The sequence below is a fragment of the Hoplias malabaricus genome, chromosome X1 (assembly GCF_029633855.1).
Source record: "Hoplias malabaricus isolate fHopMal1 chromosome X1, fHopMal1.hap1, whole genome shotgun sequence".
NCBI classification, from domain to species: Eukaryota; Metazoa; Chordata; class Actinopteri; order Characiformes; family Erythrinidae; genus Hoplias; species Hoplias malabaricus.
This window is the reverse complement of record NC_089818.1, coordinates 24,357,782-24,372,113: the sequence shown is the minus strand read 5'-3', so window position 1 is coordinate 24,372,113 and position 14,332 is coordinate 24,357,782. Positions and strand designations below refer to the sequence as shown.

The following is a 14,332-nucleotide window of genomic DNA, read 5'->3' as shown; positions in this document are numbered from 1 at the left end:
GAGAACACACCACACTCCTCACAGACAGTCACCCGGAGGAAACCCACACAGACACAGAGAGAACACACCACACTCCTCACAGACAGTCACCCGGAGGAAACCCACGCAGACACAGGGAGAACACACCACACTCAACTAAAAAATGTTTTGAAAATTACATGCGAGGACAAATTATTCCTCACTGCATTTGTTGTTTTTTCTTTCAAGGAAAAATGTGCAGTGATTTGTCGGGTTCTTGGGGATAAAATTGTATCCAAAAGTAAATAAATGAGCTTTGGCTTCGACGATTTAAAGGAACTCTGCAGTTTTACTTTAAAATAACAGCTTCAAATTTATTGTGATGCTACATTCACCTGTAAAAGTGAGCACTGCAGAAAGCTCCAGAGCCAAAAACCCCTAATCTTACGTAGTATTCCTTTAAAGATGGCGATTTTATGCATGATAATATTTAATTTTTCGTTTTATAATACTGAATAAAATGACAATTGTAATGTTTTATATGCGACAGTTACCAAAAAAGGAAAGCTAAACAATGTTTGAATTTTGAATTACAATAACACACTACACACACACACACACAAAAAAGGAAACAAACGCTCACAAAATATATTTGAACATCTACTGGGCTCTAGATGTGTGATCTACAGAATCATTTCCAAAGAAATCATGACCTCACTGCAGTTTTCCGAAGTGTAAACAAGAACCCTATCACGTCCAGATGCCTGTTGCACCTCACAACGAGCAGCAAACTGGAGCCATGTTGGTCATCTCCGACCACAGCGGCATAAAACACAGAGAGACGCGCTGAGGCAGTGCCTGGACAAACCTCGGGGAGCGTTTTAAGGACGTGTTGGATGTTTTCTGTTGAAAAAGCCCAGACCACATGTGTCTCAGTGTTGTGAAGACTCGCTGTGGCTCCGAGAGCTCGCGGTGACTATGAGGCGCGAGTAAAGAAAGCCAGCGCGAGATTCAATTGGCTGGACCCTGGGAGTCGTCACCGCTAATAATCCGTCCCTCCGTCTTGTTTGGACAGTATATAAACAGACAGGGCGCTCGTGCTCTCTCCGCGAGCCGCCCAGTAACATCATCGCCGTTACGCTTGGGTTTGTGTGTGTGTGTGTGTGTGTGTGTGTGCGTGTGTGTTTGTGTACGTGTTGTTGGGGGGGTTAGCAGCAGAATGGACGCTTGGGGCTTTCATGGCTGAAGCTGAAGACCACCATCAACATCCACAGCGCGTCAGAATCACCTGTTGCTTTGGAAAAGGGGTGAGTCACATTTACAGCTGAAAGCAATGAAACTGGCGACATTTCGACTCATCCACACCCAACGCCCGTCACGACAGGGCTGAAGGCGCGTTTTGTTGTTGTTCGAGACTTAAACGCTGGTACGCCCTTCTCTCACTGGCCTCACGGTGCATTGAATCAAGTTCTGTAAATGTCTTCTCCATTAAAACAAGCTGACTGCGGTGGTCAGGTTCATAAACAGGTGGCTGCTGTTTATCTGCGCTTCCGAACGGGTCCGAGGCGAGAAAACGAGAGTTATCCCTCGCAAAAGGCCCTTTTAAGCGACTGAAACTTTCGTGCAACAGGTGGTAAGTTCCCTTGGCCGAAAGCAGAGAGAACGGTGGCTGGCATTGGGCGGGTTTCAGCACCAGCGCCGTGGACAGCTCCCTTTTGCACATTTTCCGTCTTCGTGTTTGGACAGCACTGTATAATAAGACTATCCTCTGAAAGGGTTAAAGAATGGTTTGTAGTGAGTTTATTCATGTTTTAAACTAGGTCAACAGACATGTTATAAATCATTAATAAGCGCTTATAGCCTTCTAACCAAAGGACAACACGTGTAGATGGAAATCTGATGAAGAAAAGAGGTTCAATACTGTAGAGTGTAGACTAATAGAGTGGGCTCACTATTTGGCAAGCAACAGGTGTTGCCCTTTTATTCATGTGTTTTAACTGCTTACCAATGGCAGTAAGGTGTTTGTTGCCAAATTGACAACCGACACAATAAACACATTTTACAATTCAGAAAAGAGCCAAATTCCCTCTGTCTGAGAGGAAGAGAAATGACCGCCGATGCCCTTTTCTTAACAACATATGTCTTGGTTGTCTCAGACTTGGCTTATTTAATGCTCATAACCCTTCTTTTCCTTCTACCAACTGCATTGATGTAAAGACTGTGGCTGTAAGATGTAGGGAAGGGTAGAAAGTGTCAACAGAAATGTTATAAGGGGTCAAACTCAGCGCTGATGCAACACTTTGACTACGCGTGTTCCTTGTAGCATCCTGTTATTTATTAACACGCTGAAGAGGCACAAAGAACCAGATGTTCCTGTAAAAGAGTGAACCAGACCCAGTGAGATTTAAGATGCGGTTTCACTGCAGAAAGGCAGTAAATAACATAACGCCATAGGGTCCAACAAAACAGCTAGTGTCCAGCAAACAGCAGCGTGGCACGAAAGCAGACAACAGGTAAGTTTTCTTCCGTCGCTACTGGAGGCTAATCATCCTCCACGTCCAACAGGCCCCCTTCCCCCATCTTCCTCCACCCCCCCCCCTTCCCCTTCTGCTGCTTCAGCCCTTGTTGCATAGCTACCAGCGCTGCCCATGAAACACAGCACAGATGAAGGACAATGATTAGAGAGAGGGAGAGAGAGAGAGAGAGAGGGAGAGAGAGAGAGAGAGAGTTTGTGTGTGTGTGTGTGAAGGAGACATGATTCTGAGCTCATGTTCAGATGATTCTTGTGAAAAGCAGGTGACAGTGAGCACAGACACGTCATCACTGCTGTACATTCACCGTGTTCTCTCTATTCAACTCTGCAGTCTCTCTCTCTCTCTCTCTCTCTCTCTCATATATATATTCTGTTTTTATTTCTCTTTCTTTTTTTACTCTATTCCTCTCCCAGTTTCTCTTCTCCTCCTGCTTTCTCTCCCACTATGTCTCTTTACCTTCTCTCTTGCTCCTACCTCCCCTTTCTCCTGCTTCCTTCCCCCATTTGCTTCTCTCTCTCTCTCTCTCTCTCCCTCTCTCTCCTTCACATTTTCTCCAGATTCATCCTTCCCTATCCTTGCCTTTTGTCTCTCATCTTTCTCCTGTGTTTGCTTTTATCTCTCTGTCATCTTCCTGTCTCCCTTATCCTCTTTTTTCCGCCTGTCTCTTTGCTTTTTCTCTCTTGTTCCCTCTCTCTCTCTCACTCTCCCAATTTCTCTCCATTTCCCATTCTCCCTCTCTCCATCTTTCCCTCCCCCTCCTTCCTCTCTTCCTCCTTCTCTCCCTCCTGTTTTACCAACCCCCCACTCTCACTTTCTTTTTCAAGCCCTCCTCCTCTCTCTCCTTCTCACCTGCTTTTTTTGAAAGAGGGGGAATAACCCTTGGCATCGCTGCAATAAAGAGAACGTGAATGTCAACAGAGAGAGAGAGAGAGAGAGAGAGAGAGAGAGAGAGATAGGGAAATTAATTTGTGTGGGATGCACCCCCCCCTCCCCCACCCAACCACAACCATTTGCCTTTGGCTGCCATTCTCTGTTTTCTTTTGTAGCACATAGAGCATCACTATTTTCTGTAGTGATGGACAAACCACAAAAAGAACACAGGAGATCAATACAGTCTCCAGAACCACGCTCATTTCTCTGATCTGTCCAGCTGCCCTCTCCATGCTCCACCCACAAATATGTTGTTTCTTAGCAACTGTTGCTAAGTCGATCAAGCTTTTGAGAACGCTGTCCAAACCCGTTCTGTTTAATGAGAAAACGAACTGCACATAAACTCCATGAACGCATAAATGAATGAATCTAATATCTCCAAATAGGCTCCAGTATCTTTACAGGATGAGGACAAAGTATAAATTCTCAATCAATTTTGTGGTGTTTTTACACCAAGGAAAGGACAGTAAATTTTTGTAAAATTATAAAATAAAAAAATTAAATAAATCAATAAAATAAATGTAAAAATGGGGAGTTTTTTGTTCCAATTATGCTTCTATATTAATGCTGAATTTCAGGTTTAAAACGCTACAGTCCCATGCTCAGTTAAACAGTTAAAGCTTGTCCAACAAAGCAGCAGTTCCAGTGGATTAGAATTAATTTGTGGGTGGAGCACGCATTGGAAAAAAAGAGAAAATAAAAGCCATGGAAATATTTTACTGTAAGGTTTTATTACAGGATTTTATTGAGTTATTTTGGGCAAATCATTTCTCATGACTTTCTACAGGACACAGTGGGGGGTGTCATTTTCCAACAGTGTGATTCTTAACAGAGTAATAGATTTTTAGAATAAAATGTTATATTAAAAATAAGCCAATAATAGTAAGTGATTTTCATACGTTTTTATTTGAATATTAATAGTTCACAGGAAATGGTTTGGAACAAGTGAGAAATCCAATATGTACTTCTTAAGATTCTTCTTTTTTCCTAGTTTTTCCGCCTCATTTTTCAGCCGACCAAGTGCAGAGTGCCATAGAAACAGAAAATGAACATAAACCAGCTGTGATTACTATGTCACTTATGAGAATTGGAGGCTTTTCCAATTCCATAGAGCTCCAGTCATCAGCCTCCACACAGAGGCAAATCAACTAGCCAATCATTACTGAATAATAGGCTTAAAAAGCAGCGATACCTCGCCTCAAAGGCTTTCTTTGTCGCCCTAGAACAAACCTGTGTTTTATATTTTCTGTTTCACTTGCAGATACACAGCTGAAGACATCTGTTATTGAACAGAGATTGAAGTCTGAATGGCCTGCAGTGCTGGGTGGAAGACTAGTGATTTTGTTGTGAAACTGAACATAGAGACCAACAACAAAACCCAGTCTACCTCTCAGTGCCGGGTGCAGTCAGCAAACTACACACTAGCTCCTGGTCAGATGGAGTCATCCTCAAGATGGTGGCAGTGAAGACGTTCCAGACTTGATTTGGCTTGAAAACAGTGGCTGAAAATGGCTTCAGGAAATAGCTGTTTGTTTTATTTGAATGTATTTATTTATTTATGTTTGTATGTATTTATTAATGTGGAGTAGGTGGATGGGGTTGGGGTAAAGTGTATTAATGCTAATGATGACTCATGAGTGTGTCTCGTATTTTTTTCACTGTAATATTCTGTAACAGTGTTTTATTTATAGAAGATATTTCCAAGAAAAATCTATAAATGTGCAGAGTTTCTAAAATTCAAGGGGTTTAAATCATCATGATTAAAAAGTCAAAGTTCACAAACACTAGGCCTACAGGGGATGTCAAACAAAAATGAACAAGGCAATTTTGCAATGTAATGATATGGGTGCACACCAGCCATAAAAAGAAAGAAGTAGATCAAAGCGACCTAAATCTATGCTCATCTTTGTGTACCTTATGCAAACTGAAAGATTTTTATGTAAATTATTTGACAGTTATTTTGGTCGCCCAGGCTGTTATGTTAATATTTCAAGGGTTTATTTTGTTTGTGGTGTTAAGCTGCCTCTCCGCAAATGTACTTCATTTAACGTTCATAGTATGGGTTTCACAATGAGAAATAAATAATGTGCTCAAGTCTATTTTATAGGTGTAAAGGGGTCCTTAAACCAGGACTATCCAAAATGCTGCTTTGGGGCTTTTCCACATACTAATATATATTTTTTATGTTAAAAATGTAATTTATACATATTAAAGTTTCAAATGTTTTAAAACATATTTTGGTTTGCGTTTTGTCTTTTTGACCATCAGCTCACAAACGTTGCACTAGCCACCAAGAGAAAAAAATTGGGAATAGCTTGAATTGAATTGGAAAATCACCCTTCTTTGTAAACTACATTTTATAAAAGCTTATAATAAATAAATCAAATTGTTTACACGTTTACGAATTCTGTCGCATAAATTACGGTAAAGTCACATTTTTATATTTTATTTACATTATCATATTTCTCGACTTTCGAATGAATTGTTGGGAATGTTGTTTTAAAAAAAATAACCCAAACAAATATGCGTCCGCAGTCTCATTCTACTTCACTACACTACACAATACACTAAAAAGTCCACTTCCATAATGTGGAGCTCTTATTTTTGACACACTTAGTAGTGTGCCGTCGAGTTGTTTCGAACACAACCTGCGGTTAAAACTACAAACCGTCGTGTCAGTTTTAGCGCATTGTGTGAACTGTATTTCCAACGTCCGTTTCTGTAGTGCTGCATTAATCAGGATCAAACTACAACTCCCATAATTCCCAGCGCCAGCTGCGAACACGGAGCTGTCAAACAACATCGACGCCATTTTGATAGCAGCCTTAAAATGGCAGCAGCAACAGCGGGGAAGAGTCGGAGGTTTGCCGACGTTTTGAGCGCTAAACGGGAAGGGAAGTGTCTCATGGTCGTCCGGGTTTAGTTGAGGGTTTGAGCGGGTCTAATGCGGCTAAGATGGATATAACGACGGCGGTGTTTAACGCGGCGAGAGACGGCAAACTGAAACTTATCCAGAAGTTGCTGAGCAACAAAAGTCCGGAGGAGTTGGAGGCTCTGGCGGAGGAAAAGACTCAGGGAGGCACGCCGCTGCTCATAGCCTCCAGATACGGACATCTGGAGGTGGTGGACTACTTACTGGAACATTGTAAGGCGAATGTGGAGCTCGGAGGCTCGGTAAACTTTGATGGCGAGACGATTGAGGGAGCTCCGCCGCTGTGGGCGGCTTCTGCCGCGGGCCATTTGCCTGTGGTCAAAACACTGCTCAAACACGGTGCTTCTGTCAATAACACGACGCTCACAAACTCGACCCCGCTGAGGGCTGCCTGCTTTGACGGGCATTTAGAGATAGTACGCTACCTCGTTGAAAATAACGCGGATATGGAGGTGGCCAACCGCCATGGTCACACATGCCTGATGATCTCTTGTTATAAGGGCCACAAGGAAATTGCCAAATTTCTTCTGGAGCGAGGGGCTGATGTGAATCGCAAGAGTGTGAAGGGCAATACGGCCTTGCATGATTGCGCAGAATCAGGGAGCTTAGAGATTATGAAAATGCTGCTTAAGTGCAATGCCAGAATGGAAAAAGATGGCTATGGCATGACCCCTCTTTTGGCTGCCAGTGTCACCGGACACACCAACATAGTCGAGTACTTGGTCCACCAGCCAAGAGCTTCTCGAGAGGAGCGTATTGATGCCCTGGAGTTGTTGGGGGCCACTTTTGTAGACAAGAAGCGAGACCTTTTAGGTGCCATGCGCTTCTGGAGAAGGGCTATGGACCTCCGGCAAGCCGGAGATAGGGTGAGTTTCCTGGCCAAGCCACCCCCAGGACCCCCTGTTCCAGCGTATGACTGCGCCCGAGAAGCAAGCACAGCGGAGGAGCTGGAGGCCCTGATCACAGACCCGGACGAGATGAGGATGCAGGCATTGCTTGTGAGAGAACGAATCTTGGGGCCTTCACACCCAGACACATCTTACTACATCCGCTACAGAGGTGCAGTCTACGCTGACTCTGGAAACTTCGAGCGGTGCATCAGCCTGTGGAAATATGCACTGGAAATGCAGCAGAGCAACCTGGACCCCCTGAGCCCTATGACAGCCAGCAGCTTCCTGTCCTTCGCTGAGCTCTTCTCCTTTGTCCTCCAGGACAGAGCCAAAGGCGCCCTGGCAACGCGGGTTACCTTCCAGGACCTGATGGGCGTCCTCGCCAAAGGCGTGCGGGAGGTGGAACGGGCCGTGGCTCAGCGTGACAGCCCCCCCGAAGCACCACAGTTTGCAAAGGCCCTCTCCATCATCCTACACCTCATCTTCCTGCTGGAGAAGCTGGAGTGTAGCCCGGCGCAGGAGCACCAGAAAAAGCAGACGGTGTACAAGCTCCTCAAGCTGAACCCGAGAGGCAGAAACGGCTTTACTCCACTCCACATGGCTGTAGACAAGGACACGACGTCGGTAGGCCGTTACCCAGTAGGTCGATTTCCTTCGCTGGAAGTGACTGCGTTGCTCCTGGAGTGTGGTGCCGATGTGGACGCACGTGACTGCGACAACAACACACCCCTTCATGTGGCGGCTGCCAACGGCTGCCCAGACATCATGTCTCTGTTGATCGGCTCTGGGGCTCACTTTGACGCCACCAATGCAAAACGCAAAACGCCCTACGAGCTTCTAGAGGAGCATGGCAGCGGGAGGCATGCACTGCACCCTTTGAACTACGTCACCTTGCAGTGCCTTGCCGCCCGTGCTGTGGAGCGACACAGACTGCCCTACAAAGGACTCATCTCTGAGGAAATGGAGGCCTTCATTGAGCTGCATTGACACTCTCTCACCCCCTTTTACCATCTTTCTCACCTCTAGCCCCCCCATATAGATATATTCAAAACACATTTTTGGTGACCCTGGTCAATTAGTGTTTTGTTCAGTTTTCTAAATGGAATACAACACTCATGCAGTGCACATAGAAATAGACATTTTCTGTGAAAATGCTGTGTTTAACTAAACAATAAATGCACAAAGCGTTATTTGACCAGGGGTGTTTAAACTTTTGAATACATCTGTATGTCCCAACAACTCTAACCTAACCTCTCTCTCTCTCTCTCTCTCTCTTTTTCCTATTCTTCCCTCTTTCACTGCAGACTCGACCCGAAGTCGCCACATTTCAGGCGTCTCACGTTGCTCAGCCTAAACCACAGCAATAATTCCAGGCTGTTTATTGCAAATAAGGAAAATGTGTGCATTCAGCGACCTGATGTGGTGTGTGTGCGCGTGCGAGAGACCTTTCTTTCTATGCCTGCCTGCCTTTTAAGGGCTTAATGAAAAGGAAGAAACCAAACTGAGGACACTGTTGTGTGCCTGGACGCTGTTTGCAGTTTACCAGCGGGGAAAAGACTTTTGGGTTTAATTTAGGCTTAATCTGTTAATGTTTCTTTATTTGATCTTTTCTCCCTCTTCCCCCTCATTCACGCGTTTTTCCCGTTTATGAGCAGGATACGAACAAATTTTTGCCTGTTTATTTCTTTATAATATTGGAATGGTGCGGTTGTGGCCCTTTTTAAGGCCAGGTTTAAAAACTGCATTGTTATTATTAATAAGAACACACTCTCCAGTTTGACAGCATGGGTGTAAGTGTAGGAAGAGTCACAGGGATGATATAATTTGATGTGCTCTCTTTATAATACAAGGTAGAGTAAGCATTGCTGACATTCTCACTGGCAACATTTTCTCATCAAATGTCATATGATGCAGTTTCAAAGGAGTGGGTTCCTCTTGTGCCAAATCGTAGCCTTACATTTCTGTCTACTTGATGTGTTTGGGTTTTTAAAGCTCTGGGCACTGTCTCCCACCTCCCCCTTGAAGGGAACGGTTGAACCAGGCGATGCTAATGGGTGCTGACAATGAATGAACGCCAGTGTTGCTATGATGGTGATGTCATGCTAGCTGCGATCATTGTCTGTTTATTGTTAAACGCATTAGTGTGGTGTGGTTAAATTGTCTCTTGTAAAAACGGGTGAACGTGGGAGAGATTCTTTGGCCTCTGGAACATCTGCACAGTCTTTTGCACTTGATTTACTGTGTTTATTTTACTCCTCAGCCACGAGAGCAGAAATGGTTCTGGTTTTTCCCCTCTTTTGTGAATTTAGCACTTTACCCAGTACGACAACAGCTATATTTGTTGGCTGTGGACACTTCAATATCTATGCATTTTTATCATCACCAGAGGTGGATTTAGAGTGACGGATTTGGCAACCTGCGTTGCCGGTTACATACGACTCTTTAGTCTTACTTCTGATTTGTCTGTATCATTTTCTTTGAGTTATTCTCTGTATGAACTTAACATTTTCTGTTGGTCTTTCAGTTGTTTTCTCTGCAAATTCTTCTCAAAACAAGCACTTTGGAATATGCTAACACTACTTAGCCTCAAAACCTGAGACTTTTTCTCTCAGTAATTGCATCTAATTTGATTTAATTTATGACCTTTTACTTCAGGACAGAAATGTGTTTGGAGATGCCTGAATAAAATTCACGTGTCCCATTTGAGTATCACTGTGTGGAGGTCTTGTTGTTGTTACATAAACGCTGTAACTTATATAGCGTCTTTCTCGTATGCTGCTGTGCCTTGGGGAGAATTTTCAGGAATTTTCCACTCAGGTTTGACAGCAAAATTGTTGCCTATTTTTATGGACGAGTTTGAATATGTCACACTTGTGTGTATTTACTTTTGCACTGTTACTTAGTCAAATATCTGCTGATTAGAGATACGTCTGTAAAATGTAAACATGGTTCAAAAATTCCACCTGCAGCGTAAAAAGGACAAGGAAAAAAAGTTAAAAATGGGCCGTGCAAGTCTTATTTTGTCTTCACTTTATAATTAAAAGGAGTACAATAACTTGCTGAAAATGTTGTTAGGGGAATTTGGGGGTGTCTATATATTTAACGTACATTTTAGCCCTTTTTTATTCCGCATTCGTATCTCAGCTACAGTTTGCGCTCATTTCATTTATTCAGTTTATTTTTTGGAATACGTTTCTTGTTCATCCTTCTGCAGAGTTTTGCTTCGGCTAAAAAACCTTTACCGCTTTGACTCTGTTAACCTCACATGCACCTTGAAGTGTATCACAGAAACGGCAGCGCTCCAGCCACTGCTTTATTGTTTGTCCAAAGCCGTGGTTAAAGGTCTGCAGTTTCAGGGAGGGTATAAATTGCTTTACGTGCTGTGTGCCGGCCGGTTTGAGTAGTAGCTGCTTTAGTGGCAGCCTGTGTGAGTGAGATAGCATTACTCCTGCTGTTGTATTTTAGTGGTTGGAAGGGAGCCTTCGCTCAGCCTCTGAACTGCCACGTTTACATTGTCACAGGCACTTTTTTCCGCTCTTGTGCAGCGCACTGTAGCATAACTGTGTCAAATATGTACTTGCTACACAATTGGTGCCTGAAGTACCTTGGACACTTGAAATGCTCTCCTGGTTTGAGTACAAGTGTGATTTGCCTCTTGTTTTTACAGGAATTAGGGTCTTGAATCAGACAGCCTGCCTTTGTGAGTTCCCATTCATATCAAAACCGTTCTTTATTTCAGAATGGCATTAGTTGTTTTGAGAAATACATGTACGTTAAAGGTGTAGCTCAAGATTGTGTTTACTAGTAACTGGCTTTTCAAGGACTGCTCCGGTAATTTTAAACCATGGGCAGTATCTTTTATGAATCCCCTGTCAACAGGAGTCACAATGTTCCTAAAATTGGAGCCAGTGAGTCGGTGCTGTTCCCACTGATGTTTAGAGTTATGTGCCTGGAGTATCACACCTTCCTTTTGTTTTTTGCTTAAAACTACTGTGTCAAGTTCAAAGGTATAACAAAGGCATCCATGGCACAATATTGTTAGCTTAATTCTTTTTGCCAGTGCAATTCCAACTTTCCATCCATAGCTGGAACACGCTTCTAATTAATACCCCTCACTATCAAAAGAAGAAATGATAAATAGATACTATTTTCTGTATGGATTATGTGACTCAAGGGCAGCACGGTGACGCAGCAGGTGTCTCTCTCACATAGCTCCAGGGACCTGGAGGTTGTGGGCTCGGGTTTGTTGTGTTCTCCCTGTGTCTGCACTGGTTTCCTCCCACGCTCCAAAAACATGCGTTGGTAGGTGGTTTGGTGACTCAAAAGTGTCCGTAGGTGTGAGTGAATGTGTGTGTGTGTGTGTCACCCTCTGAAGGACTGGTGACCCCCTACAGGGTGTGTTCCCACCTTGCGCCCAGTGATTCCGTGTAGACTCCGGACCCACCGCTGCCCTGAACTGGATAAGGGTCACAGACAATGACTGAATGAATGATGTGACTCTGATAGAAAGAGCAGTTGTGACATGAACAGGAGGCCTGTAGATATTTGTACACTACTCTGTGGACGTTTAGACCTTGCTCATAAACTTGAGTTATATCATAACCGCGTGTTGATCTCCTGGAGGTTTTGGCAGGGCTTTGGCTTTGTGACAGGTGTTTACATTAGGGAGAGAGAGAGTGTGTGTATATGCAGGAGCCAGACAGCTGGCTTTATTTGTGCTCTGTGTCCTTTTTATTCCCACAGGCCCTTAATATAGTGGATTCTCAGAGGCAGAAGGGAGCGTAACTCTTCCAGGTTCACGCAGGCCAATGAGCCGAGTTAGAGCAGCTTACAAACGTTAGAGCTGAGCAGACGCGACACGGGGAGCTATTCCTGTGCAGAGAGAGAGAGAAGAATGCTGGGTATGCCCCCACACAATCAGTCACACTGACGTGAAACTCCTCTCCAGGATACGAGCACGTTGCAGTGCTGAGGAAACTTATTCGGAGCTGATATTCCTGTTCATGTAGAAACACAAGGTCTGTATACACACACCAGCCATTAATTTACAGCTACTGTTCATTTGATCACCTCCACTGTTTGGAATTTGACATCAATCACAGGCTGTAGTCCATTTGTTGCTCGACAATGTATTATCATCATCCCATTCAGCCTTTTTGTTATTTATGTTATTTCCGTGTGCTGCAGTGACACTGATGTGGAGTGGTGTGTTGGTGTGAACGTGGATCAGACACAGCAGGGCAGATTTACTTTGTAAATACCTCAGGGTCACGGTTGGGCTGTGTATAGTTCACCAACCAAAATCCCCCCCCCCCGCAGCATCCTGTGAGCAGTGTTGAAGGGCTACAGCGTGACCGACTCTCGGTGCAGCAACAGGTGAGCTACTGATGACTGACTGGCATTGGTAGCTTTCTCTTATTCTTACTTATGAGCTCCTCTCTCAAATCTGCCCAGAAATATCTACAGGAAAAGTCATAAATGGTATTTAATTGTTGTTTTTCACTGTATGTAAATGCTAACACTCTTTCTGTCTTTGGCTGACTGAGCAGCTCCTTCGTGTTCGTTGGGATGAAGCAGACAGAAAATACCTATGAGAAACATGATCTTTCAGCATCACTGACTACTAAGGTATAAATAGCGAGCAATGAGTGGCAGCAGGACTGTGTGTGTGTGTGTGTATGGGAGGGGGTATACTGTGCTAATGCTGGTGTTTCCTTGGCTTCACCCTCTTGTAAGCCAATACTATACAGTGGAGATCAAAGATCAGTTTCATTCGTCCGCGTTCCCCTCACCTTGTGTGACTGACCTCACTATTAACCTACTGAGTGACCATCCCACTGCGGGGTGTCATATTAATTCAGCATAAATCACTCCCCTATTTATAGTGTACCCTAGTTATCTGTAGCTTACACTTTAGCACTGGTGTGGAGTGTTAGGAGGTGATTTTGAATAGATACGGTTTAATTAAACTGCATTTGATAATTAATTCAATAATTCACACTGTATACACACTCACTGGCCTTTATTGTCAACTAATAGACCACGGTTACACACCTCTGTTAGTCATTACTCTGGCCCAGGTAAAATTATACACTGAACGATCACTGAATTAGGAACACCTACCTTGTATCTTCACTCTTCACTGTCCTTTTAATTAGCTCCACTGACCACAGGAGCACTTTGTAGTTCTACAGTTACAGACTGGAGTCCATCTATTTCTCTGCATACTTCCTCATCCCCATTTCCCCCTGTTCCTCAGCGCTCAGGACCCCCACAGAGCAGGTGTGATGTGGTGGTGGATCATTCTCAGCGCTGCAGTGACACTGACGTGGTGGTGGTGGTGTTAGTGTGTGTTGTGCTGGTGTAGAGTGGATCAGACACAGCAGTGCTGCTGGAGTTTTTAAACCCTGTGTCCACTCTGCCACACCTACCTCGTTGGGCGCTGCAGTTTTTTCTTGGTTGTGTTGTTCATCTTCTAGTCCTTCATCAGTGGACACAGGACACCGTCGGATGGATGTTGATGGTCGGTGGACTTTAGCAGCAATGCTGTGTCTGATCCCATCCTCTCAGCAGAGCACACACTAACACACAACCACCACGTCAGTGAATACTCCACCTTCAAATCATACCTGAGGAAATGGGGGTAAGGAAGTGTGTAGAGAAACAAATGAACTACAGTCTGTAATTGTAGAACTACAAAGGGCTCCTCTGTGGTCAGTGGAGCTGATAAAATGGACAGTGAGTGGAGATAAAAGGTTGGTGTTTCTATTCCAGCGATCATTCCGTGTATTTTGGTCTTCTCCCTACTCCCGATCACCTGATCCAACTAATCAGCTCATTACTGAGCTCTTTCTGAGCTGAAGTGGCTGTGTTCCGGCAGCAAAACATAAAAATATGCGAGACATTGTGTACCCCTCGGACCTGGGTTGAAACCTCTGCTCTAGACCTTCATTAAGGATATGTTTCTGAGCACAGAACTGTGGCTGGTTGTATGTTTTTGGGTAATGAAGCATTTTCAACCAAGCAGTGACACTGACGTGTGTTAAACCACAGCAAACACACACACAGCCAAGCCACTGCTAAAATGG

General features: G+C 44.1%; 1 protein-coding gene across 1 annotated transcript; it reads left to right on the top strand.

Moving 5' to 3' along the window:
- Positions 1-6,224: 6,224 nt before the first annotated feature.
- On the top strand, positions 6,225-10,214 carry LOC136675965 (protein fem-1 homolog A). Its single transcript, XM_066652793.1, has one exon. The coding sequence runs from the start codon at positions 6,378-6,380 to the stop codon at positions 8,229-8,231; it is 1,854 nt and encodes a 617-aa protein (XP_066508890.1). The 5' UTR covers positions 6,225-6,377; the 3' UTR covers positions 8,232-10,214.
- Positions 10,215-14,332: the final 4,118 nt, after the last annotated feature.